The sequence below is a fragment of the Cupressus sempervirens genome, chromosome 6 (genome assembly GCF_028749045.1).
Source record: "Cupressus sempervirens isolate cs-2001-9-10 chromosome 6, ASM2874904v1, whole genome shotgun sequence".
In the NCBI taxonomy this organism is placed as follows: Eukaryota; Viridiplantae; Streptophyta; class Pinopsida; order Cupressales; family Cupressaceae; genus Cupressus; species Cupressus sempervirens.
In genome coordinates this window covers 102168096-102194373 of record NC_143123.1, presented here as the reverse complement: position 1 = coordinate 102194373, position 26278 = coordinate 102168096, and the positions used below count along the sequence as shown (strand labels likewise).

The following is a 26278-nucleotide window of genomic DNA, read 5'->3' as shown; positions in this document are numbered from 1 at the left end:
TAATCCTTAGTTTAACCTTCACTAAAATCATAACCTAACCCTAACTCTAACCTTAACCCTAACTCAAAACTCTAACTTTAACCTTAACCCTTACTTTAATCTAGATGAAAACCATAGCCCTAACCCTAACCTTAACCCCAACTCAAACCCTTACCCTAACCTTAACCCTGATGTAACTCTATATACAACCCTAACTCCAAATATAAACCTAACCTTAACCATCACCCTAAAACTAACCCTTTCTCTACCCCTTTCTCTAACTCTAACCGTAAATCTAATTTTAGCCCTAACCCTAAGCCTAATTATAACCCTAATTTAAACTCTAACTCTAGCCCTTATTCGAGCTCCAATTCTAACTCTACCTCTAACTCAAACCCTAACTCTAATTCTAATCCTAACCCTAACTATATGTTTAACCTAAACCCTTATTCTTACCCTCGCCCTTTCCTTAACCCTAACCCTAACTCTAATTCTAACCCTACCTATATTTGTAACCCAAATTCTAACCCTAATCCTAACATTAACTCTAACTCTAATTCTAAACCTAACCTTAACTATAACCCTAACAAGATTCATAATCCTTAAAATAACCCTAGCCCTAACCCTAATGCTAATCCTAACTCTAATTGTAACTCTATTCCTAACTGTAACTCTAACCCTATCCATAACTCAAACCCTAACAATAGCCCCAACCCTAACACTAACCCTAACTCTAACTATAACTCTACTCTTCAATATAACATTTTACATAACAATATGCTTAAAATAAAACTGAATTAAAGTGATGCAAATAAACACCATATATAGAATTAAAAAATAAAATATTCAAGAATAATTTTATAGTAAGTTTACACTATTACATTTTTATAGTAAGTTTATACAATTGTATTTAAAAAGAAATAAATAATTTAGCACTTACCTTAAAAAAAAAATAAAAAAATAAAAAAATACTTTTTCTATTGCGCCGCGATTGCCACTAGCTTATATATACCTCTATATATATTACGCCGAGAGTAATCGTTCTCGAGGCGCCTATTTTCATTTTCATAAATCCCAATTGTGATTAAAATAACCTTGAGATTAAATGAAAATAGGCGCCTCGAGAATGATTACTCTTGGCGTAATATATATAGAGATATATATAAGCTAGTAGATAAATGTGTGGACATTACAAATTTGTCTATAAGCTAAAAAAATATTTACCTACGAAAAGTTTATTTAGAGGCGGGAACTAAAACCTATACATGACCGTTTCAAACACATCACTCTAAAACTTCTAATAGATTTTTGTTTTGTATTTACCCTATACAAAGGAAGACTCAAGATAATAGAAGTACAGTTTCTCGTTTGAGACATTTTTATCAAGGCACACGAGAATTATGATGTCTCCTTATATTCCTTTCCCAGTTTGTGACGCGTTAAACCCTCTGATGCTCTAAAACCTTCGTTTCCTTGAAAGGTTATTAAGCCAGACTCTCTGAGCAATTCTCCATGGCTACGGGAAAACTTATTCGTTTCCTGGCACAACGAAGCTATTCGACTTCTTCACGTGTCAACTCAGGTTCGATTCTGGGCAGCGAAACGCACTCTAAATATTCTTATCTTCCTCTCCAATCGCATTGCGCAAATGGGCATTTTCATTTACAACCCTCGGCAAATGGAGTTACGAGTCTGTTCAGGCGATATTTTGCCAGCACGGCCGAGCCGAACGCTGAGCCAGCTTCGAAAGATGAGGTGGGCAACTCACTACCCGTCGAAAATAGGGCAAGCAAAGGCGTCAAGCAGGCTACAAATATCGAGATTGACTTGAACGCTAGGGTTTACAGGCAGAGTCTCAGTGAAAGAGAAATGAGGGATGCTGATGAAATAGGATACAGTATCATTGGCCCGGCTAAGACTGGTGAATTCCCTAGGAAGCCCAAGGTTCCCGTATTTGCCGTCGTTCAGGTAGTTTATATCTTTCTTTTGGTGTTTTTTCTTTTCATTTGATGAAATTGGAGCTGTGGCTGACCTTTGCCTTCCATGCCAATAGTTTCTTCCTTCGTTGAGTCGACTTATCGTTAATGTTATGCACTTGGCTCATCGGACGCGCTATATAGCCAAACTTTAACATTTTGGCCTGTCTTCCGGGTTTGTCTTTGGAAGCAGTAGTTCATCCGATTGTGCATTTTCATTTGACGAGCTACAATTTCACATCTTGAATAGTTTCGATTCGATTTTTTTCTAATAGTTTCAATACTACCACATTCACAATAGTTTTATTTCGCAATATTTAGTCCCACTTTGTTAACCTTAATTTTATTTGTTAGTTCTAATGCTGTCCCAACTTTTCCACCTTGCGAGGACTCTGATGCAAATCGGTAGCAACTAAATCATTAGCAACTGAGGGATAACTCAACGCTAGTCATGGCTTATAAAAGAATTAGTAATGCAATGAATGGTTCAAGTGTTCAATATTTTGTCTGGTTAATTCAAGTGTTCAATATTTTGTCTGGTTAATGTCATTAAATTACATCAATTTAACTTTTTATTTTCGAAGGATTTGGCTAGTATCAATTATGAAGTCACCTCAAGTTTCTCATGTCTAGTCATCTATTCTAATTAGCTTTTCACTAAGTTTTAACAACCACAATTTTTCTTTCCAAGTCTTAAAGATGGTGGGTAATGGCTATTAAACTAATACACAAAAATGATTAAAACTGTATAAGGAGTTGCAATTTATCATTTGACTTAACAATATGAGTCATTGGAGTCCAAATTGATAAAACAAATGTAATGCTGTTCAAAATGTTGCATTAGAGACAACAAATTTGAAGATTTCTAGACTCTTGGCCACTATCTTGAGTGGATATTTAACCATTGACCAAGACATTAGTGTTAGGCCTTGTAGGATCACCTTCTGCACTGCGCAATGTCTCAAACTATAAAGTTGTAAACAGTTTGATTGAAGTCTGGCATTCTTTTTTGCATTTGCTATTTTCAATGACGATAAAACCTGTTGCCATTTATCATCCTAAAAAAGAGTACCAGGTTCCACTAATATTCATCGAATGAATATAAGTAGATACAGCAATGGAAATCAAACTTTGACTGGGCTGTTTTGTAATATCAATTAGTATCTTCAACATGTCTTAAGAAAGGGACTCAGTAGAAAAAGCTTTGAGTATTTCTTTTGACTAGCCACTTTTTCCATTAGAAAAGCTTTAGCCTTTTGGAGCATATAATGCTTTATAACTATAAGTCATTCTTGTTTCACAATTATCACCATTATTTGATTACCCTAAGTACAACCAGTCCTACATTTTATACGAAGTATTGAAGGATTTCATGTCTTTTTAATTATCATTTTTTATTTTTGTTGGATTTGATTTGTCCGCAAAAGTCATTTCAAGATTACCACAAGTAGTAATTTACTCTAATGACAAAATGTCTCCAGTATGCTGGTGATTATTGTTGAAGATGTAGCTTCAAAATATGTCTTCCGCATTGTTTTGTTGATGTTGTTCCAGCTTATCATCTATCTATATCTGCTGCTCATCATGACTCGACAGCCATTTGCATGAGAGCTTCTTCATTCCTGTAATGATTGACATCAGTTTTATCAGCGTTCTTGCTATGCTACAGAGACTCTTCCAAGTTCATGTTACTGTTCATTTTCTTAAGACTCATATTTGCTGGAAATGTGTTACAACATCCTCCTGTTTTCTTGTTCTGTTCAGCTGAGTCGTCGTGTGGACTCCTGTCATGGTCAAGCTGTTCGTTTATACTAAAAGATGTCTTGGCACCGTTGAGAAAGATTAGTCTGGCATCGTGATTATGTTTCAGTTTGTATACCGGCAGTTCATATTCACCGTCGTTACTTTAATATGTTGGATGCGAATGTCAGAATATTTTCAAGGATGAATGTATTCAACATGTTGATGTTGGTAGCTGTGTTGTTCTCATTTGATGATTTGGCACCTCTGTTATTATTTGGCATCAATGACATGGCACTATTATGTTTCTTGTGGCATTCTGGACATATCTTGTGTTACTCCTGTTGCATTAAGCTCAACTGTTTCCTTTGCGCCAATTCAATGTTTCCATTGTTGCCAGGTCACTGTGAATGCTTCGTCATTGTCAGTTGATTTTGTGCCATCTTTTGTGTGCTCTTGCTGCTTCCTTGACTCCATGCGTCCAACCTCTGTATCATTGGGAAATTAATAAAGTTATTGGTGTCTCAGTTGTTTCTTCAATTATCTGGTTCGTCAGTTTTCATATAAAAGACAATGAGACTCTTTCTGGAGGGGATTGTTCATTTTCATGGTTGCCGTGTATATCTTATAACGTTCCAAGGTATTGGTGATCAAATTGGCATCATTGTGCTGATTCTATGTATGGATCAGTGGCTAGTATTATTCGCATAACTTGTGAGATTACTTTGCAGAGAGTTGGCATATGTCTTGTGACTGCATATTCGGCAGTGTGAGAATATTGCATGTGCAATGAGGATGGTGTTGAGCCTCTCATTTAATAGGGATGTTATTTTCTCAGATAGTTGGGATTGGTTTACAGTTAGTGACCTCTGTGTTGTACAAGTAAGACTTTGAAGGTGATTGAAACTGTAATTGATTAATTAGCATGCATTCAATCTGTGTATAGAGCTAAATGCTTATTTTGCGTATCACTTCTATTGTGAGAAGTTTGTATGATGTTGGAGATTGTGTCATTTCTGAAGTAAAAGGAGGCAGTCTTATTGATTGACTGTTAAGAATTTCAATCATAAGCAAAATATTTTTGTATTGTTTTTAAGAACATATCTATTTTTGGCAATGGCTGGGTTTTTCCCTCGAATAGGAGGGTTTTCCCAGGATAAAGAATTGTGTCATCTGTTCATATGCCTTTCTGAGTTTCTGGATTTTGTTTATATTATTCTGGTTCAAAGCTTAACAATTATTACAAGGCAAGGAACCCAATTAACAGCACAAGAACATCCAAGCATTTGTTAGTATGGGGAGTTATGGTGAATTTGGCTTTTCCCTCTCTAGCCCACCAACAAAAGTTTAAGGTCCTTTTGCTAATTATTGTCAACATAAATAAGAAAAAATGTCTTTGATGTACTCATGTAGTCTATTTTGAAATAGAACTAAATAGTGCAAAACTGTAGGAAATTGTCATATGCAAATTATGATGAGAGGTAGTGTATAATGAACCTCTATCTATGGAAGTAAAGCATGGCTTGTTTATAAAATACTGTATGCAGCTAATCATGAAAAAACAATATCTAATAATGCTGAACAGTGGGAAATTGTTATATACATACCATCATTTTTACTTAAATAAATGAATGGCTAGGCATTAGATTAACTTTTTGTAACTCTCTTTTCTGGTTCTAAGAAAATTGTTTGGATTGTCTTTTATTATGACAGGTTGGTGCTCATCAATTCAAGGTGTGTAGTGGGGATCGTATTGTTGTTGAGAAGCTGAAGTATGCAGATGTTAACCAGAAGGTATAAGGTACAATTGTATTTTTTCTTATTTCTATATTTATCCTTGAAAGTTGAATGGTTTACCTATCTTGGAATAGTACAAATGCTGAAATTATTGTTAATAGTGTACTCTATGTTCAATATGCTTTAAGGACATCCTGTGTAAGGGGCAATGATAGGATTCAAACTTATTCAATGTTCTTAGGAGTAAATCAAGAAAACTATAAAGCAGTGATGGGATTATCTGGGGCAACAGACAAATCATATTGCAAACAGTAAAATAAATCAGCAAGGACAATTCACATGCAACACAGATGAGACAGTGCATCCTAAATTTCTTTTTGATTCCATTGAAAAAGCTACTGAAAATTTTCATAATCATCTTTTAAGAAGAGGATGCCTTTTCTAAACTGTTTCTATGAGGAGATATCTTCTATTCTCCCTGCAGTGTCCACTTTATGATAATATGTCTAATTACATTTAAGTGCATAAATTAACAACTGTTTGCAGGTTTTCAGAAGGGCATCTTTTGTATTACTCCATGCCTATGAATTCTAATGTTGCTAATATTAGTCACAGATATGCCTGTAACAAAACCTAGAATTGTTTTATTAATATAGCATGCTCAACCTCCTGCATCAAACCCACTAATCTAAATATTATGGGCTTCCTGGTTAAATTTTCAACACAAAGCATATTTTGGTGACAAACTTCTTCAAGCAGGTTATCTGCAAATGTCTCCAGTTCTTTGGTACCTTCATTTGACTAAGCACAATTTGTTGAATCTATGTTCAAAAGGATATTACAATGCAGCCAACTTCGTTTCTGAAATTTCTTTGAATGTTTTCTACGTTACCAGTTCGGAGTCGGGTTCAAGATTTGGGTTCGAAATTCGTTCGATGTTTCTGGGGGTGGGTTTGAATTTGTTTTTGGCTCATCTATACAAAAATATATGTTTTCTTTATATATATATATATATATATATATATATATATATTATATATGCAGCAACATAGCAAAATACACCACCAAATTTATTTAGTCCAAATGACATATGCATTTACCTTTTTGGCCTTTTTATTGGTTTATTTTAGGGTTGGAGGGTTGGACTGACTAAAATCAACTAAAAAAAATCTTTTAAATTTAAAAAAAAAAAATCCATTTTTGGCTCAATTTGGCCTGGGTTATGCAGTAGATTTGCATTTCGCCATGAAAATGGTAACATTTGTCTCAGGTTTGTTTGACAGATGTTGGGCAGACTTTTACAAGAATATGATAAGGACCAGACTTTTGCAAGAATCGAACCAGACTTTGGGTTCACCAGAAAAGAATTTGGTAACTTAGAATATTTTAAAGGATTTCTCTGTCAATTCTGTATCCCAGTTTGGGAGTTGTTCTGTTAGTGAACTGCCAAAGTTATCCGAAATCTTTTATTTTGTAATCATAAAATCAGCCAATTCCGAAGACAGATGAGATTATAGTCAAAAAATTGGACTCAACAAAGACTAGGCTGCCTGAAGTTTTGACTCGGACTTGTGATTCAAGAAATCCCTAAATACACAATATATACTTAAATAATGCACTGGGCACAGAAAACATTCATTTAGAAAATACCAAATTCTTTTTTGCTTGTAGCAGCATTACTCAAAATTTGGATTGACTGGGCAAACTTCAGGTATAAATGGAATTTGATTGCTTGGGAGGCCAGAAACTGCACGAAAATTCATAAAAGCAGAGAAAGAAATCTGCTTTTGTTATCTCAACCAAAATAAACGGAGAAAACACTTGGTTTTTCTTCTGGTGCTGTCCAAAACAATCTTTATATTTTGCTTTTAAAACTAGAACCAGGAGGCTTTGGGGGCAGCAGCGACCCTTAGTTGGTCTAGGGACAGCACCCCAGGCTCATTCCCGGGTTGAGGGGCGGAGCATCTGCAGTTAGGCCCAACTTGAGGCCTTCAAGGCTGCATGGACCTTCCTACATGGTGAATGCCATTTTTCATAAGTTTTTCACTTTTTAATGAATTGCTGATTAATCCTTTCAATCACTTGGCATTTAATTCATGCTGCTTAAATCCTAATTACTGAAGATGAAAATGATGTTTTCCATTGAATCACAGGGATGCATCTCCCCCAAAAGTCCCTGTATTTTTGGGATGCAAGGATTTGGGGGAAATGTCCCTCTGCTGCACCACCACCACTAATGCAGATGAGATGTTAGGGACAGCAGGATGTCCCAGAGACTCCTAGGAGTTCCCTAACCATCCTGTGTACACCTAGGAGTCTCCCGTGGCCCCCAATTAGGAACTACAACCCATAACAAAATATGTTGAAAAAATTACAAAATTTGCAACGAAAAAATCGAAGTTACCAGATTCTCTCCAGCAACCCTCAAAGTCTGGTTCAATTCTGTGCAAAGTCTGGTCCTTGTCAAATTCTGCCGAAATTGTCCTAGAGAGCCATAGATTCGCTGCAAATTCTGTCAGAGGAATCTGGGCAAAATTCGGAGTGAATTTTGAAGAATTTGCTGACCAACAGCCGAACCCAAGCTGGATTTGGTCTCAAAACAAATTGATTTAACTTTTTAAAAGTGTTTTTTTGCCTAATTTGGTTTATTTGATCCTCCCAACCCTAAAAGTGACCACCAAAAAGGCGAAACAATATGGTTTAAATGTCATTTATGCATTTGTGAGTGAAAATGAAAGCTTGCTTATAGAGGAAATCCAAATTGACAATTGGTGAAGTCCAAATTGACGATTATAGAGGAATTTCTCTAAAAAAACTATGATATTTCTTTGAATCCAGGGCTTCAAATCTGAATTTCAACTTTTGATCCAGCTTGGTTAGAAATCCTCTAACCAATATAAAAAAATCAGATAACTGCACTTATCTTTTGATGATTCCTTTCATTCTCAAACTGTCCCTTGATATGGAAATATGTCCCATGCATGCAACCAAGCAAGTGTATGATGTTGTATGTTTGGCTAAATGATGTAATTAATATCCCATTATATTGAAACATAGATATGGTTGTGTCTTTTCCTATGTTGCTTTACTATTAGCAGAGTGTGTATGGACTTATTTGTTGTTGTATACACACACAGAAATATATTTAAAAAAAAAGATATATTTTGGTACAGACAAATCCAAAATGAATCCGAACCCAACCCAAAAAATATTTGGACGAATTTTGAACCCGAATCTAGAACCCGCATCCATACCAGAATCCGAACCGGCAGCTTAGGAAAAAATGCTTTTTATCACGGGTTGGTGATTGTTTTTGTCATTCCTTAAGCTGGTTTCACAGAGGAAGCCTCTGAATTACAGCTGAAATTCACTTAGCAACTGAAAAATTGGGATCATTTTTCCAGGAGTCATTTGATTTGTCTTTCTTAAGTTACCTGGTCTAAATTTACTTGCAAGTTTTGTGAGAACTTCCCGAGTTTGAAAATTATGGGCGATATATGCAATTCAAGTAAAAGCTTTAAAATATGAGAAATATTCAGTGTCTTGAGACTTAATGAGGACTTGTGGAGATTTTTCACTCGGTCGAAGTTAAAGTTTTAAAAAAGTGTTATTGCTGAGCCTAAGTCTTAACACTGTGGAACTAGTACCAAGTCTCAAAATTTTTGACAAGGGCTCTAAACTTGATTTTTGATTTGTTATTTAGGCTCTTTAAAATCAGTCTTTAGGCCAGCATATCAATACTGATTCTCCAATTTAGTAATTCTCTTTTTTTTCTTCCAATCTGCCATGCGCTCATAATCTTTTATATTGTTCAATATTTATTTATCTTGTTCAAAGAATTCTGTCATCATCACAAATGTGAGCCCTATAGTCATAAACTCTTGGAATAAAATTTATAGAAACACTTTCAGCATAAAACCTAAACTCAATTTTGGATGCCAAATAATATACAATTGGTTGATGCTGTTATTGATCAAGCAACAAATCCTATCACCATTGTCAGTCACTCAGCAGACAGCACCACAGATTACCAATAGTTTGATTCACTAATTCAGTTTTTCCACTCAGTTAATGATATGCAAAACTTGGTGGAATTCTAGCGCCAAATATTGCCGTAGAATTTGCCAAACATGGCTCACAAATTTTCATTCCGTATCATAAGTGTGAGAAAGCAGCAAACCATTTGGATGATACCACTTATAATAACAAATTTGGAAGGTGTGATGCACCCCCATACTTATTTCAAGCAATATGATATTTATTTTTTGCAAATTACTCAGCCACAGTAAAATAATATGTTTATCTCTTAAAGCGGAAGGAACACCCTACACAAATCCAAACTGATATACCCTATACAGTTCCAAACTGATATATTGCTTAGACTTTTCAAGGGCTGGTAATTGTTGGTACCTGCCTACATGTCCTTGTTATTCTTGTTGATATATGGCAACCAGTGACATACTTGGTACCCTTCTTACTGTACTTGGACAATAGTAGTGCTCTTACCTTTTGACTATGTTTACATAGGGACACATCTGCCCTTCTAAAGCTCATTCGTCTTTCTTCACAGCATTTCCAGGACTTTGGGATGACAGTGACCATTCCCCATTCACTCAAGTTTTTGGAATGCCTGTGGGATGCTTTTCAAAACCCTGAAATGGTGGGATGTTTGGTTGTCCCTGGGTTGGATGGAGATGTCTGAGACATGGCTTGAATGCCTACAACACAACCAGGTGTCCCAACAGCAAAACTATTTTCCATTGTTTAAAAAACGTTGAGGGCATGTAGTTTAATATCCAACTATGATTTTTGTTTTCTGAAAGCTTCATCAATGTTGGCAAAAATATTAGGGGTTTTTGAGATGGTTTTGCATTTACTAGTTATGGATAGTATTTAAGCCAGTCTGATGTATGAATTCAACGTGAAGAAATCTGTCTTTTTTCCGCAATTGTAACACATAGCATTTCTTATGTAATCAGAAGAATAAAGTCACAGATTCTCTCTATGAGTGTGCTCACAAGCATTACAATTCAGAACAATGACTTGTACACAAGGACTAAATTGACCTTTTAAATTTTTAATTTTTCATATTGCTATTTTCTATCAAAAACTTTGAGTTGATGCAATCAGAAATTTCAATTTAATTTTTTTATATTGCTTGTTTACTACAATCTATTAAAATAATATTATATTTACCATAATGGTCATCTTAGGTTCTATATTTAAATTCAGATATCTTAGTTCTTTAGTCTGATATTTTTAGTGTTGCTATTTTTAGCAGCTTCTGCCTTGGAATTTTTTTTATTTAAGGAGACTTCATCTCCTTAGTGTAATGCAACTATCCAAGTGTTCCATTGTAATGTCCCCATCTTTTTAGCATCTCAGTGGAGCCATTAGCCTTTACATTCTCCGAAGGCTAAGTGGAGAAATAAGGAGAAATTGATAAAATTAATTCTTATAAAGTCATTAAATAAATTAAAATTAAAAGGTGACTTTATATTTAATTTAATTTTCTAGAAGCACAATTAATTATTGTATTGCAAGGGAGAAGCTTCTAGAGAGTGCATTTTCTATAAATACAGCTAATTATTGTATTGGAAAGGGGGAAGCTTCTAGAGAATGCAATTAAATAATATTTATTTCCTTCTAGAAGGGTGAAGGAAAAGAATAAATAGAGGTGAGGGCTTTATTGTTAATCATCCGATTATTGTGAATTGCATTTGATATAAACTTGGGAGAAGAAACTAAAGTTTTTGATTTCAGTGAGCCATTGGAGAACGTCAACTCTTCAGTGTTGCAACCATTTGGGGTGGTGAAATATCCACTGAATTTGATATGCAGGAGAGTTTCAATTTAGGAGTTCTGTTTGTGCTTAAATTGGAGAATACAATTATTGTTGGCTACTACAGTACGCAAGAATGATGCCGCGCTACAGTACTTATGCTTGATTCATCTCCATCCTTGGGCATCACTATTATCAGGTTCTTCTTGCAACTATTAGTAGTTAGCATTGTAATTTTTAGGCATATGATTTTGCTGTGATAATTCAGATTCAGATTTTGGCATTATTGTAGTCATTATTGTAAGCCCATTTGTCTTGGCAAACTCATAGCAACATTATACATAAGAATGAATTCAATAAAGGAGATACATGTTGCATACCATTTGTTTGACAAACAAATTGTTAGCATATATGATCAACATAATAGTTGTATGTCAATTGTTTGTCAAAATGTCAGTTGGCTGTAGGTATGCATTCCATATCTAGGGTCCATGTATATTCATTGAAAGTACCAGAAGAATTGTACTTGCATATTAGTTCATTGTAAGAGGCATTGTAATATCATTTGCAAATTTCTTAGCATTAAAAGGCAGCATACAATTGTTTGACAATATTCCTTGAGCTAAAATCAGTTAGTTTGGGCAAGGGATATTACATTGGTATCAAAGCTGGCTTGCCGAGTGTTTGATGAAATGTTAAACAACTGAAGTATACAAGAATTTGGTGTTTGAAGAAGTTATAACCGGTTGGGGCTATTACATTGGTATCAGAGCTAAATCCTACCATCCTAAGGGTTTAGCAATCACAAGCCACCTGGGGTTGACTCTCACAGATTTTTCACTATCAGGCGAGCTTTGTTTGACAGGGAACAAGATTTTATTAGGCAGCCAGAGACCATGGGTGACAGGCAAGAGCGTAGCCCACCAAGAGACAATAGGAATGAGGATTAGGAAACAAGGGAATTTTTCAGAGCAATGGTTACAGAACAAGAGCAAATGGCTCAGGCTTTGCAGACACTCACCACCATGGTTGAGCGCATAAACCCACAAGACAAACGAAATCAGGAACAAGGGGATAACAAGATTGCAGTAGGATCACCTAGAACTCATAGAACTCTTTCCAGAACAATAGAGAGACCTACACGTCCTACTTTTGTTAGAGAGGAACCAGTACAGGAACCAACAGAAGAAGTTGAGGATGAGACATTTGCAGATATCCTTATGGCTGCAAATGATGAATGAGAATTATTGGCACCGTAGGTTCGAGAGAGGATGACCTTTGAACGCTTTGTAAATCAGAGGAGAGAACATTACAGGTCACTCAGACAGGATAGGAGGCCTAGGGGTCAAAATAGTGAGTTGAAGAGGGCTACAGGCAAGCTTATTATGCCTACATTTGATGGGAGTGGTAAGATGACAGCTCAAGCTTGGATTCATAAGCTTGACACATTCTTGGCACTAAGGCCAATGACAGAAATTGAAGCTATCAAATACGCCACTTTGCATTTGGAGAGAGTAGCACATGATTGGTGGTATCATGGAATGGTAACACTTTAGCATAATCAAGTGACAGAGTACTATGACTTCATAGATAGGTTGGTTGAAAGATTTGACAAGAAAGATCCAGAGGTTTACTTCCGGAAATTGGCATAGTTAAAACAAACAGACAACTTGGAGTATTTTATTGGTGAATTTCAGCGGTTGGCAGTCATGGTGCCAAACATTCCAGAGCATAGATTGATAGTTATTTTCATTGAGGGCCTATCTGAACGATTGAGAGGTTGGATAAAGGCATTTGATCCCATTTCTTTACAGGAAGCTATGAAAAAGGCAAAAGTATGGAACATGCAGTCCCAACAAACAAATTTTAGTCCAAAGGAGCATCTTCCAGTAAGGATAACAAACCATTTTATAAAAAACTAGAGAGGACTGATTTTAAAAATGATTTTAAAGATAAAACTCCAGCACCTTTTGACAGGGAAACATTAAATGATTTGACGAAGAAAAAATTATGTTTCTACTGTAAGAGACCCTATGATGCAAACCATGACTGTCCTTTTAAACCAAAGGACAAAGCTAATAGAGTTATGTGGGCATACTATGAGGAATCAGAATTAGATAATTCAGACCAGCAGTCTAATATAGAGGAAATAGATGGTGAAAAAAAGAAAGACAAGGCTGAAAACTTGTCTAAAATGGAGTCCACAGATGGGGAGGGAGATGGGCAACTTAGGGAAGCTCGTCTCACTAATATTAAGCAGCAAGGATCATTTCGAATGAGAGGAGTACTTGCTGGACAGCGAGTTATAACTTTGGTTGATACCAGTGCCACTCATAATTTCATTGATGCTAGGTTGGTGGAGAAGCATGGCATACAAATAGAGGAGTTTGGGGGAATTAGAGTGAGGGTAGCTGATGGCTATGCCCTCAATTGTAATCATAAGATCACTGGACTCCCATTGGAAGTTAATAATTATGTCTTTAAGGCAGATTTCTATGTTGTGCCTATGGGAGATACAGATATAGTCCTTGGGATGAGTTGGTTGCACGATATTGGTGAGTTCACTCTTAATCTCAAGGAGATGGAGATGAGATTTAAAGTGAATGGGAAGACACAAATTCTTAAGGCAATTAGGGACAGTGATTTCAGAATGGTCTCTTTTTAGAGGATGGCTAGATTGATTCGACATGATCAAGTAGAGTGGGCAGCAGAGTGCATGTTAATGCCATCACAGGAGGGACAACAGAAGATTGAATATCCTCCTGATATTCAGGAGCTTAGAGTTAAACACTCTAAGGTGTTTAGTGACATTCCACCAAGTAGACCACCAGATAGGGGTATTGAGCACATCATTGAGTTAGAGGAGGGGGCTAAGCTCATCATGATTACGCCTTATAGGCATCCGAAGAGGTTGAACGATGAAATTGAAAAAACCATAAAGGAGTTACTTGCTATGGGCCACATTAGACCAAGTAAGTCTCCTTTCACTTCTTCAGTGGTGTTGATGAAAAAGAAGGATGGGACATTGAGCATGTGCATTGATTATAGGGTGCTTAATAGGAAGACAATTAAAAACAGGTACCCCATTCTTAGGATCAATGAGTTGATGAGCTTCATGGAGCTTGCTTCTTCTCAAAGATAGATTTGAAATCAGGTTATCACCAGATCAGAGTTAGAGAGTAGGACATCTAGAAGACAGCTTGTAGATGTCATTGTGGCTATTTTGAGTTTGTAGTTATGCCATTTGGGCTAACTAACGTCCCTGCTACTTTTTAGGCAATAGTGAATAGGGTTTTCCATCCTCAGTTGAGGAAATTTGTACTTGTCTTCTTCGATGATATCTTGGTGTATAGTAGATTTTGGGAGGAGCACTTGGTTCACCTTGACACGGTGTTGGATATATTGGGCAAAGAGTCCTTGTATGCAAAGGAGTCAAAATGTGATTAGGGTATGACAGAGTTGTTGTATTTGGGTCACATCATCAGTGTAGAAGGCGTATGCATGGATCCTGAAAGATTCGTACCATTGTGGAGTGGCCTTCACTAGCAAACCTTACACAGTTGAGGGGCTTTCTGGGATTATGCGGTTTTTGCAGGAGGTTTGTGGATGGATATTCCAGGCATGCAGCACCCTTGACAGATTTGATGAGAAAAGGAGCTTTCTTGTGGACTCCTGAGGCACAGGAGTGTTTTGAAAAATTTAAGGAGTTTATGACTTCCTGTCTAGTGTTAGCGTTGCCAGATTTCAGCAAACCTTTTGAGCTACATTGTGATATTCCGGAGAGGGCATTGGAGTGGTGCTTATGTAGGAAAAACACCCTATTGCTTATGAGAGCATGAAATTAAGAGGGCTAGAGCAGAGCTTCAGCATATATGATAAGGAAATGTTAGCCATTATGCATGCTTTAGCTAAATTCAGACAATACTTGGTAGGTAGCAAGTTTTGTATCAAAACCGACCATAATAGCCTAAAACACTTTTTGGGGCAGCGAGATCTAAATGATAGGCAGCAGAAGTGGGTGAGCAAGTTATAGTCCTATGACTTTGATATTACATATTTTAAGGGGACACATAATGTAGTTGCTGATGCTTTATCACGTAGGCCCCATTTGAGCTTATTGACAGATATATTGGAGGATTGGGGACAGTTGATCTTGATAGAGTATGCAAAGGATGCGTGGACAGCCGGATTCATAGATGGAACTATTTAGGACAGTAGATACACCCTTGTGAATGAGCTCATCATTCACAAAGGGCGAATATTTTTTGTTCCAGGCTCAATAGTGAGGAGGATGGTTCTAAAATCTTTTCATGATTCACCTATGGCAGGACATCTTGGTTACTACAAGACATACCGGCAGATTAGAGAGCGCTTCACATGGAAAGGGCAAAAAGCAGAGGTACTTCAGTATGTTAGGGAGTGTCCCACTTGCCAACAGAATAAGCAGGAACACTCCTATCCTGCCTGTTTACTTCAGCCACTTTAGATTCCTGATAGGAAGTGGGAGTGTTTATCTATGAACTTCATCACAGGACTGCCTAGAGCCTAAGGCAAGGACTGCATCTATGTGGTTGTGAGTCGCCTTACGAAGTTTGTACACTTCTTTCCGATCACTGCTACATACACTGCTACACAGGTGGCAAAGTTGTTCTTCAAGGAGATATTCAAATTACATGGCTTACCTCGAAGAATTGTGAGTGATAGAGACAACAAGTTTATGAGTCACTTTTGGTAGGAGCTATTTACGTTGTGTCTGACAGAGTTCACTCCGAGTACTAGCTACCAGCCTTAGAGAGATGGTCAGATGGAGATAGTGAATAAATGGGTGGAGGGATATCTCAGAAATTATATAGCAGGGCAACAGAAGGCATGAGTAAGGTGGATTTATCTCTGTGAGTATTGCTACAATACCACTTATCACATGTCTATTCAAATGTCACCCTTTATGGCCCTGTATGGGTATGAGGCACCCAATTTTATGGATTTGCTTTTGAGTGACAGTAGAGTGCCCAGTGCAGGTGATTTGTTAGGGGAGAGTCAGGACATTGTTAAGACTCTCAAGGATAATATAACCAAGGCACAGAAACAATAGAAGTATTATGTAGACCAGAAGAGGACTGAGCGGACTTTTGAGGTTGGAAATATGGTGTATCTTATGTTGCAGCCTTACCATCAATCCACTCTCAAGAAGAGTGGTGTCAAGAAACTTAAGCCATGATACTATGGTTCATTTAAGGTTATCAGGAAAGTGGGAGAGGTGGCTTATGAGTTAGATTTGCTGGCGGAGAGTAAGGTGCACAACGTTTTTCATGTGTCACGCCTCAAGAAGGTGCTAGGACATCATATTGTTCCTTCTATTGTGCTTCCATCCTTGGATGATGAGGGAAAATTGGTATTGGTGCCAGAGGCTATCATTGATTTCAGGGAAAAGAACTTGAAGCAACGTACTATAAGGAAGTATTTGGTGAAATGGAAGGACTTGTTAGTAGAGGATGCGACATGGGAGAATGAGGAGATTTTGCAGCATCTGGACTTGAAGTTGCTTGAGGACAAGCAATTTCAAGAAGGGCAGATTGTAATGCCCCCATCTTTTTAGCATCTTAGTGGAGCTCTTAGCCTTTACATTCTCCGAAGGCTAAGTGGAGAAAAAAGGAGAAATTGATTAAATTAATTTCTTATAAAGTCATTAAATAAATTAAAATTAAAAGGTGACTTTATATTTAATTTAATTTTCTAGAAGCACAATTAATTATTGTATTGCAAAGGAAAAGCTTCTAGAGAGTGCATTTTTTAGAAATACAACTAATTATTGTATTGGAAAGGGGGAAGCTTTTAGAGAATGCAATTAAATAATATTTTATTTACTTTTAAAAGGGGTGAAGGAAAAGAATAAATAGAGACGAGAGCTTCATTGTTAATCATCCGATGATTGTGAATTGCATTTGATATAAATTTGGGAGAAGAAACTAAGGTTTCTGATTTTAGTCAACCATTGGAGAACGTCAACTCTTCAGTGTTGCAACCATTTGAGGTGGTGCAATATCCACTGAATTTGGTATTCAAGAGAGCTTCAATTCAGGAGTTCTGTTTGTGCTTAAATTGGAGAATACAATTATTGTTGGCTACTACAGTATGCAAGAACAATGCCACGCTACAGTACTTATGCTTGATTCATCTCCATCCTTGGCATCACTATTATTAGGTTCCTCTTGCAACTATTAGTAGTTAGCATTGTAATTTTTAGGCATATGATTTTACTGTGATAATTCAGAATCAGATTTTGGCATTACTGTAGTCATTATTGTAAGCCCATTTGTCTTGGCAAACTCATAGCAACATTATACATGAGAATGAATTCAATAAAGGAGATACGTGTTGCATACCATTTGTTTAACAAAATGTCCATCTAATAGCATATATGATCAGCATAATAGTTGTATGTCAATTGTTTGTCAAAATGTTAGTTGGCTGTAGATATGCATTACATATCTAGTTTCCATGTATATGCATTGAAAGTACCAAAAGAGTTGCACTTGCATATTAGTTCATTGTAAGAAGCATTGTAATATCATTTGCAAATTTCTTAGCATTAAAAGGCAGCATACAAGTGTTTGACAATATTTCTTGAGCTAAAATCAGTCAGTTTGGGCAAGGGATATTACATTGGTATCAGAGCTGGCTTGCAAAGTGTTTGACAAAATGTTAAACAGCTGAAGTATACAAGATTTTGGTGTTTGAAGAAGTTATAATCGGTTGGGTTTATTACATCCGTTTTTAAAAAAGTTTTCATGGTATTAGAGCATGCACAAGTTTTGGCATGACTCAGTTATGAGAGGGTTTTAATAATGTTTTCCTAAAAAATAATCTGTTGGGTTTTAATATTTTTCCCTCAAAAAATTATCTAGTGGGTTTCCATAATATTTTTTTTTTCTAAAACCATTCACTTGGGCTTTGCCTCTTTTCCTCAGAAACAAAGTAGCTTGATTTTTTATCTCAAAAATTGTGTTTGGTTTTGGTTGATTTTATGTCTCAAAAATTGTTTTTGGTTTTTGTAATAAGAATTGTTTGTGTGGTATGTTATTTCAAGGATTTTTGTTTTAGAGTTTTTACCTTTTTTCCAGAAACAATTGATGCTTCATACTCTTCAAATCATGGTGTTTTGCACTTGGTTTTGGGGCATCCTGCTCATCTACAATAGTTTGGAGGGTTTTGCAACTATTCTCAATGTGCCTTTGTCTATAAGGAAGGGCAACTCAGTTATCCACCATCAGGTTGGATGTTTTGTGATAATTTCTGGTCAGTGGTTTTGCAGATTTTGGGAGGGTCAGTGGCAGGCCCTACTCTCTTGTTGCAAACCATTTGGAAGAAGGGTACAACCAACTATTTTCTGGTACTCTTAGTCATTGACATTCTGCAGAACCATGGAGAGTCTCAACAACAGTAGAATGTTCTGAAGAATTGGCGACCACAAGACACGTATAGTCTTTTGTAGGGTTGTACGATGACCATTTAGGGAGGGTTTAAAATAATATTATATTTATTATTTACTATAATGGTCATCTTAGGTTCTATATTTACATTTAGATATTTACAAATTCACGAGCTACAACAGGAGTATAATAACATAAATGACAATTACAATGGTATACATCAGAATAACAGCATTATGAACAAGAGTCTCAAACATCCAAATATAAACAGGCTATAGGCACAGCCTATGAAACTAAGCCTAACTCTAGCTTTCGATAAGATTAAGAAACATCTGAGTCACTATCTACCTAAAGCAGAAGTGGATCATCTCATGGTAGCCTGACCAGACCTGGTTACACCTCCTCATCAATCTGCCTAACATCTTCAGGATCAACATCCCATCGTACTGCTGGTGTCTGTTGATAATTTTTATTTTGTAGGTTCTGAAGTCTCAATATACTGTGAATGCAATACGCTTTTCAGCGTCTTTTGAAGTTTGTTTCTCTTAATTTAATTAAAAAAAAAAAGTTTAAACATATTTAATCAGAACTTTTTTTGCTGGATTTTTTCCCTTGCTGATATTCGTTTGAAAGTTATTGTCAGTGGAGATGAAAAATGTAGAAGAGGGTTTTAGATTCAACATAATTGAAGAATGCCAGTCTAGAAGGCAGTTTGTAGGCAGTAAGCAAGAGTTGTTTGTCAGAGGTCGTGTTAAGAGCTATGAAGACTAGAACATCATTAGTCCAGTAAGCAAAACACTATTACTTTATACGTGATGGTCATGTTAAAGGTTGAAGGTGACGAGCAATGCCATGCAATTTAATATACAAAGTACACAACATGTGAAATGTAAACAAAGGTGCCATAAGAAAGGGGTTAGGATTAGTGGTACTTTTCTTTGTTTGACTTATTACTGTACTAATCTCCCCATGGCTTATAGCACATTGTGAGAGATGGTTGCAGTTGAGGTAAATGTGAATAGAAATGAACTTGTCTTTGAACTGCTGCAACATTTATGCAAGTTATTCTTTTTTAGAGGCAATCCAATCTGCTTCAATTAGTGAGGATGTAACCAAAATCAGCATAGTAATTCAACTTGTGTTTCTTGTTTTAGATGGTTGTAATGCCCCATCCATGTTATTCCATAGCTAAAAGCAGAAGATAGAATCTGCTAGGTAACCAAGTCTTGTAATTAATGCTTGTAACGATATTTAGATTCTGCCAGTTAACCAACATAAGCAATTTATTCTTGTAAAGAACATCCCATTATTTTTCTTCATCATATTGTCTGGTTGCTATGGTTTGCATTTTGTTTTGAGAAATTATGATGCCATTACTACAGATAATATTGTGCACACTTTGTGCTTGCATTGTAGTACAGTTCTTACAAAGTAGGTTTATTATTTTCCTCCAACCATGATAAGTTAGGATGCACATTACAATGCCCTTTTGAAAACTGAGATATCTCAAATTTGAAATTACTTAGAAATGTTGGTTGCAGTGGGAGAAAAGTTTCTTCTGTTGAAGATTAGATACATTTTAAAATGAATTGATTGGTTAGAAGGAGATAGAACTACTATGGTCACTGTATTTTATTAGTTCAGTTCTAGCATTGCAAGGAGTTTCTACTGAGCCAGTCACCATGGACCATAGTTGGCATAATCGCTGCCGAAAAATCGGGGAGTTTCTACTAATCACCGAGTTTTTCCCAGATTTAATCGCGGCTCAGCTAGAGAAAAAATCGCCGATTAATCACCGAGTTCTTGCAAAAAATCAGTGAGTTTTTCAGAAAAACTCTTTAAAAAAAATTATTACTTTTAAATTTTTTTTGTTACAAACAAAAGGCAAAAAACCCATATAAACTATATAAAATAGAGAATTACAGTATGCTAGTAGAGCTGGGAAGAGGAAGATGTGATTGTAATGATGTATTTACTTCTAGTTTGACACGAATTATTTACTATTATGCTTCCCACCATCAGCATTCCGCATGAGAATGTGATTTTGTACCCACTAAGCATTTATATATATATATCTAAACTTTGCTTGTTTCTTTTGTGGGTCTTGGTGAGTTGTTGCCAGGTGAGAGTTTTCCAGCTATGCTATGGACACTGTGGAGAGGTGCACGGTTGAGTATTGGAGCACTATCGTAACTCCAAATCACACACTGAGCTCTCATGTACAAAGCACTTAAGCTATCTGAAGCATGCTGGAAGTACAGTGCTTCCACCCATCGAATTTATATGGTTGCCTTCTTCCTTGCTGTGAAGATATGCTAGAATGTTCCTGAAACAGGACACAATTACCTGGTTGCAGCTTCATTCTGCTTGGATTGGAAGCACAGGGTTAATGCAGCTATACCAGACAGCATATGATAAAATAAATTACACATAATGTGATAAAGATAATGCAGCGGTTGCAAATGCAGCTGTCAAATGCACAACATAATTGATCAAAGGACCAAACTGCAAGCTTAAACAGACTCTTTTTCAAGGCAAAGTTGGGAGGGCAGGTGGCAGGAGGGATGCAAAATCCCTAGTGAAAGCAATTAAAAGAAAAAGGTGATTGGTAGGGAACAATGACAAGTTTGCCGGCTTTGTCTTGAAAATGCTGGATTGAACCGACTTGCCATGGCAAAAGGCTAAATATTTTGGCTGTCAAAAGAGGTACCAGTTTCTCCATGTTGAGCTATGGTGGAGGAGTTTGCTGAGATTTTTTGTCATAAGCAGTTTTAGCCCTGGGTTGAATTACAAAATCTTTGGAACAATTTTGTCTTCTCTCTACCACTTTTACTTTGAGAATTCTATTTGGCACAATTTAATTTAATTTATTGCCCTTATAAATGATGGTGATTCCAGTTTACTTAAAGCTTATGGGAAAGAGAGTGGTCACAGTTCCACTGTTAGCAAGCTAATATATGAAGAAGACAGTCAGTGTCCATTACCAATAGTCATATTGTTTCAGACAAATTTGAAGGTTATTAATATGAAGAACAGCCTGGATGACATTTGATTAGAGGGACGTTGCTTACAAGCAAAGATTGGGTAAGCTCTCAAGATTGGGACTGGGTGGAGTGGAGACGACTCAGGGACAAGTGCACTGAGCCATTGAAACCAGGACTAGGGTAGTTAGAGGGGTCGAACAGCCAAGCCGACACTGGGCTAGATAAAGCAGAATCAGTTGAAGAGAGCGACAGCCAAGGAACCCAGAAAAATCTCAGTGGACCTGTAGAGTCAACATTTTTCTACAGAGGCCTCCAAAGTTGGTTTACCGCCAACTGCCATTACAACATTATCCCCAATGGCATCGGCATTCTTTGAAACATCATTAACAGTGTTACACTAGTACGGGGGTACTTCGGGACGGTGGGACGCTGGGTTGAGTTTTCAGGACACAGGGAAAATGAGCCTCATTTTCGGGACGGCGGCAAGGGGAGGACAGGCCAGAGAGGGGTGTTGTATAGTATATATATAGAACTTGAAATTCTAGTTATGAAATGATGTTTCAGTAGTTCACTAGAACATACCAAATTAAAATACTTAAACATAGCAAAATTGCAACATGAATTAGAACTATTGACATTCAGCATAGTAACGTATTACATACCCAATAGTAACATTCAAAAAATCAAAATTGAAATAGAAATTCAAGCACACATCCCAGCGGCCGCATGGTTGCGGAATGGCAGAGGCAAGGTTTGGGAGGGGGGTGCAAGTCTCTGGGTTACACTGATTATTAACTATATTAGGTTTGGTTTTAGGGTTTCCTGTCTTGCTTTTAAAGACGGGATAGTTTCTCCTAACATGCCCTTCCCTTTTGCAAAGGAGGTAAGTATTGTGTCCTCCAATTATTTCAGAGTTCTAGGATGAAAATTTTCCACCTAAATTTATGTTTATCACCTCTGGATTTTCAATCCTGGCAGACAATGAGACAAGGACTCTAGCATTCATATGGAGGAGAGTGGCCTTAGTCTCTTCGATTCTCAAAACATTTTCAATTGGGGAAATCAGTTATGGCAAGAATGACCTCAGTAATGGAGGAATGTTTTTTACACTTATCCATCTAGGTTAAGACAGTGTGTGCACCTCTTCATTTGGAGCTTCTGGAGATCAGTTTGGGACATGAAACATACAGTTCCCAAAATTCCAATCATGTATGCTAACAACTTTCTCTTGCATACTGTACTCGGAAAAAATGACTAACCCACGTCATACCATTCTACTGAAAGAGATCTGTAACTCCCAAATTTCTAAACTGTACACTGTTTATCCAATCATTTAAAAATCTCCTAGGAAAAACTTTTTACAGTCAAGTGCAGCAAAGAAGATGGAAATATTCTTCAACCTAGCCTCCCCTTTACCCAATGCATCAATCATATCAAGATTAGGGTAAATTGAAATTTTTAAGTGCCATCAGGGGTACACTTCCCTTTCCTCTATGTATATATATACTGATATGTATGTATATAACTTAGACAAGACATGATTCAGACCGGCATATATTACTGCTGTTACTGATTCACATCAGGTTACTGCCATTATTGATATTACTATTGCTACCGATTCACATTGGATTACTTTCATTTATTGATTGTCATCACCAATCAGGGATTGGGCTTCATTTGTATTACCGTTGATATACATTAAGAGTATTATTGAACATGTTGTTATCGGGCATGATTAATGACCGAGTGATTATGGTTAACAAACGGTTGATTATGACCACGTAGGGTCATGACCCTACGTGGCCACATAGAGTCATGCCCCTATGTGGACTTAACCCTTCACCATTATATATATAGTTGCTCTCATCGGTTGACAAGACAATATGAAAGACATAACATACTTGCAGTCCCAGAATCGAAAAAGCAACATTGCAGATTACAAACTACATTTCTGTCAGCATTCAGCATTTCAGTCACAGCATATCAGAAGCATTCTGAAGGCATCTACCTGTTGCACTCAAGTAACCCAAAGTAAGTAAAGTCTGATATAAATCTGTTATCATTTCTATCAGAGATCCTATAAATTAACAGCCGGGTGCTTTAAACAGCTGCTTCCATTAATTAGGAGTGCACAATCAAATGCATATGCCAGGGGACAATAAATGCTATTAACCAGGAAGAAACAAACAAATAGATACACAGGAAAGGGAGCAACATAAACCAAATATGCAAGATAACAGAAAGGTTCCAGGAATAAGGAGGGTTTCCACTAGGATTTGATTACAAGACCTTGTTGGAGGAGTGCCAGAGCCTCCTCCACTGCACAGCAGCATGCACAAGAAGCTTCCGTTCGTTCGCTCCTTGCAACCCTCTTCCCTTCTTCCTAATGTCAGGGTCTGTGCCTTCTATGCCCCCAAAAAAGGGGAACTTCACACCACAGAATGTATGCTTGCACCATAAAGGAGAATACACACCCGAGTACAAGAAGATTCGACCGCAATCAGGTGTCCCCAGATCTTCTTCTTTTTCTAACTTCAATTTAATCCAACAGAAGCAATGATAATAAAGGTGTCCCAAGCAGGCTTCACAGTTCACACCATGATAAGCGCAAAAAAAATGCATTATTTTTACATGACCCCAACTGAAATTCCACGGTGTAAAGATGGTTTTTCCAGACAGTTTGATGTGAAACAAACTCTAGGGTGTGTCAGAAGGATAGTGGCATGCATTACACAAGGCGGGTTATGAATTATTTCTTTTATTTTGTGACTGATTGAATGGGTTTTATTTCTAGATAAGTCAAAGATGATTCGAAGTGATGAGCATTTTTCTGAATTAAGATCATCATTCTTCTGTAGGCATTTATTTTTTATTTTTTTGATAAATGAAATCATGAATTTTCAAAATCTCGAGGCCAGCTGATCTTTGGGCAGGTCTAATCAGATAATTCTCAAGATATTAGGTAGTATATCCTTCACCTAAGTCAACTTATAGATTTAATGTGATATTCATATTATAACATTAAACCCTTCCATGAAAATCTAACAAATGAGATATAACATGCCCACAAGCATAAATCCCTCAACAATAGCTTGCTAAAAAAGTTGAATCACATGGTGCAACTATGGGTGACTATAACTCAAAGCTACGCACGTCTAATCACATAGTTCTCAAGATAAAAGTTATCTGCTTGGAGGTTTTATGCTAGCAATTTGTTATTACGGTTCTCTTTCATGTTTAGAGTTTGATATGTTTCTCATCTCAGTTTTGTCTTGACAGATACTTCTGAACAAGGTCTTGATGCTTGGTACAAAATCACAAACCATCATTGGCAGACCTATGCTTCCCAATGCAGCTGTTTGTGCACTAGTTGAAGAGCAAGTAAGGATGCAAGATATTTTTCTGACTGCTAGATCTTAAAGCATTTTGTATTCTCTTGCCAAAGTTTAAATACTTTTTGTCTACAATATTTGTAGGGTTTAGGTGCCACAGTGATAATCTTTAAAAAAAAGCGCAGAAAAAATTACCGCCGGACAAATTTTCACCGCCAGGTATTGAACCATATTGTAGCATCACCATGTTCACATTTTTTCCCTTTCACCTTGCATGTAAGATCCATCTGGCATCTGAAACAACTTTGCTCCTTACAACTATTAACTACATTTAAGAAAGAACCATGTTCAGGTCAAATATTAATGACAGTGAGTTATGCTGCAGGAGCTCACCACATTAAGAATAATGGATATCGACGGATTGGATAAATCATTACTCAAAGCAACTTATGCAGAATAGGGCATTTTCTAATCATCTAAATTTATGTGATCAAAGGCCTTCACAATATTTTACAGAATCAAAAGTGGAGAAGGTTCTTCAGGATTGCTGCTGTCATAAATTTTCTAAAAGCTCTGGGGAAGCTCCAAGCATTTGTTAACTTAATCATTGATCTAGCCAAGAAGATAGTTGTGTAGTCACTTCATTGCTGTCTGTTAATGGTGGCAATTTTTCTGCTACTGTCACAGGTTTCTCTGGTGTGGTTATCGTCTGTTTTTTTTATGTATTGAGGCTATTGAATTGGCATTTTTAGAATAATTTGCAGAATTTAACTTTTGTGACTAAGGTGTTCTATGCTTCAATGTCCTAGTTTTACTGATGAGAATTGATAAGAAGCATTTAAAATTTAAATTATTGCATGTTGATTAAATGCAAACTCAAAGTATGTGATTCTAGGTATATTAAAGGTGCAGCCAAGAAGCTGTAATTCCCATAGTATTACGAGTAGATCTTTTGCAAGCTCGGGAACAAGTTTTGTTTTTTCAACACTTTGCTTGCCTTTATGAGACAGGTCGTACTTGTAATGGTACTCTTACTGGATTCAGAATTGACAATAATCTAGAGTACATTTTTCTTGAAATATGGTAATAACCCATAAAAGAGATGGTGTTTGGTTGCGCCTGCTCTAGAAAGATGCTGAAAGGTGATATTTTTATCATATACTTATTTAAGTTGCCGTATATCATGGCACTGGATTGACTTATTGAGAGAACAGAAATGTGCATTACAGATCAACCTAACTTGGCTGTTAGATCCAAAACTTCAATAATTTCTTTTCTTGTTTATGCCGTTTCACAAACTCAGTTTTGGGTGTTGTCA

The 26278-nt window shown here is 36.7% G+C and overlaps 1 protein-coding gene across 1 annotated transcript; it reads left to right on the top strand.

The window, feature by feature from the left end:
- Positions 1-1305: 1305 nt before the first annotated feature.
- LOC149551447 (large ribosomal subunit protein bL21m-like) lies at positions 1306-25813 on the top strand. The gene is made up of 5 exons (XM_089786940.1): positions 1306-1947; positions 5409-5489; positions 24908-25009; positions 25105-25179; positions 25346-25813. Exons 1-5 carry the CDS (start codon positions 1492-1494, stop codon positions 25418-25420), a joined length of 789 nt encoding a protein of 262 aa, XP_089643066.1. The 5' UTR covers positions 1306-1491; the 3' UTR covers positions 25421-25813.
- The last annotated feature ends 465 nt before the right edge of the window (positions 25814-26278 follow it).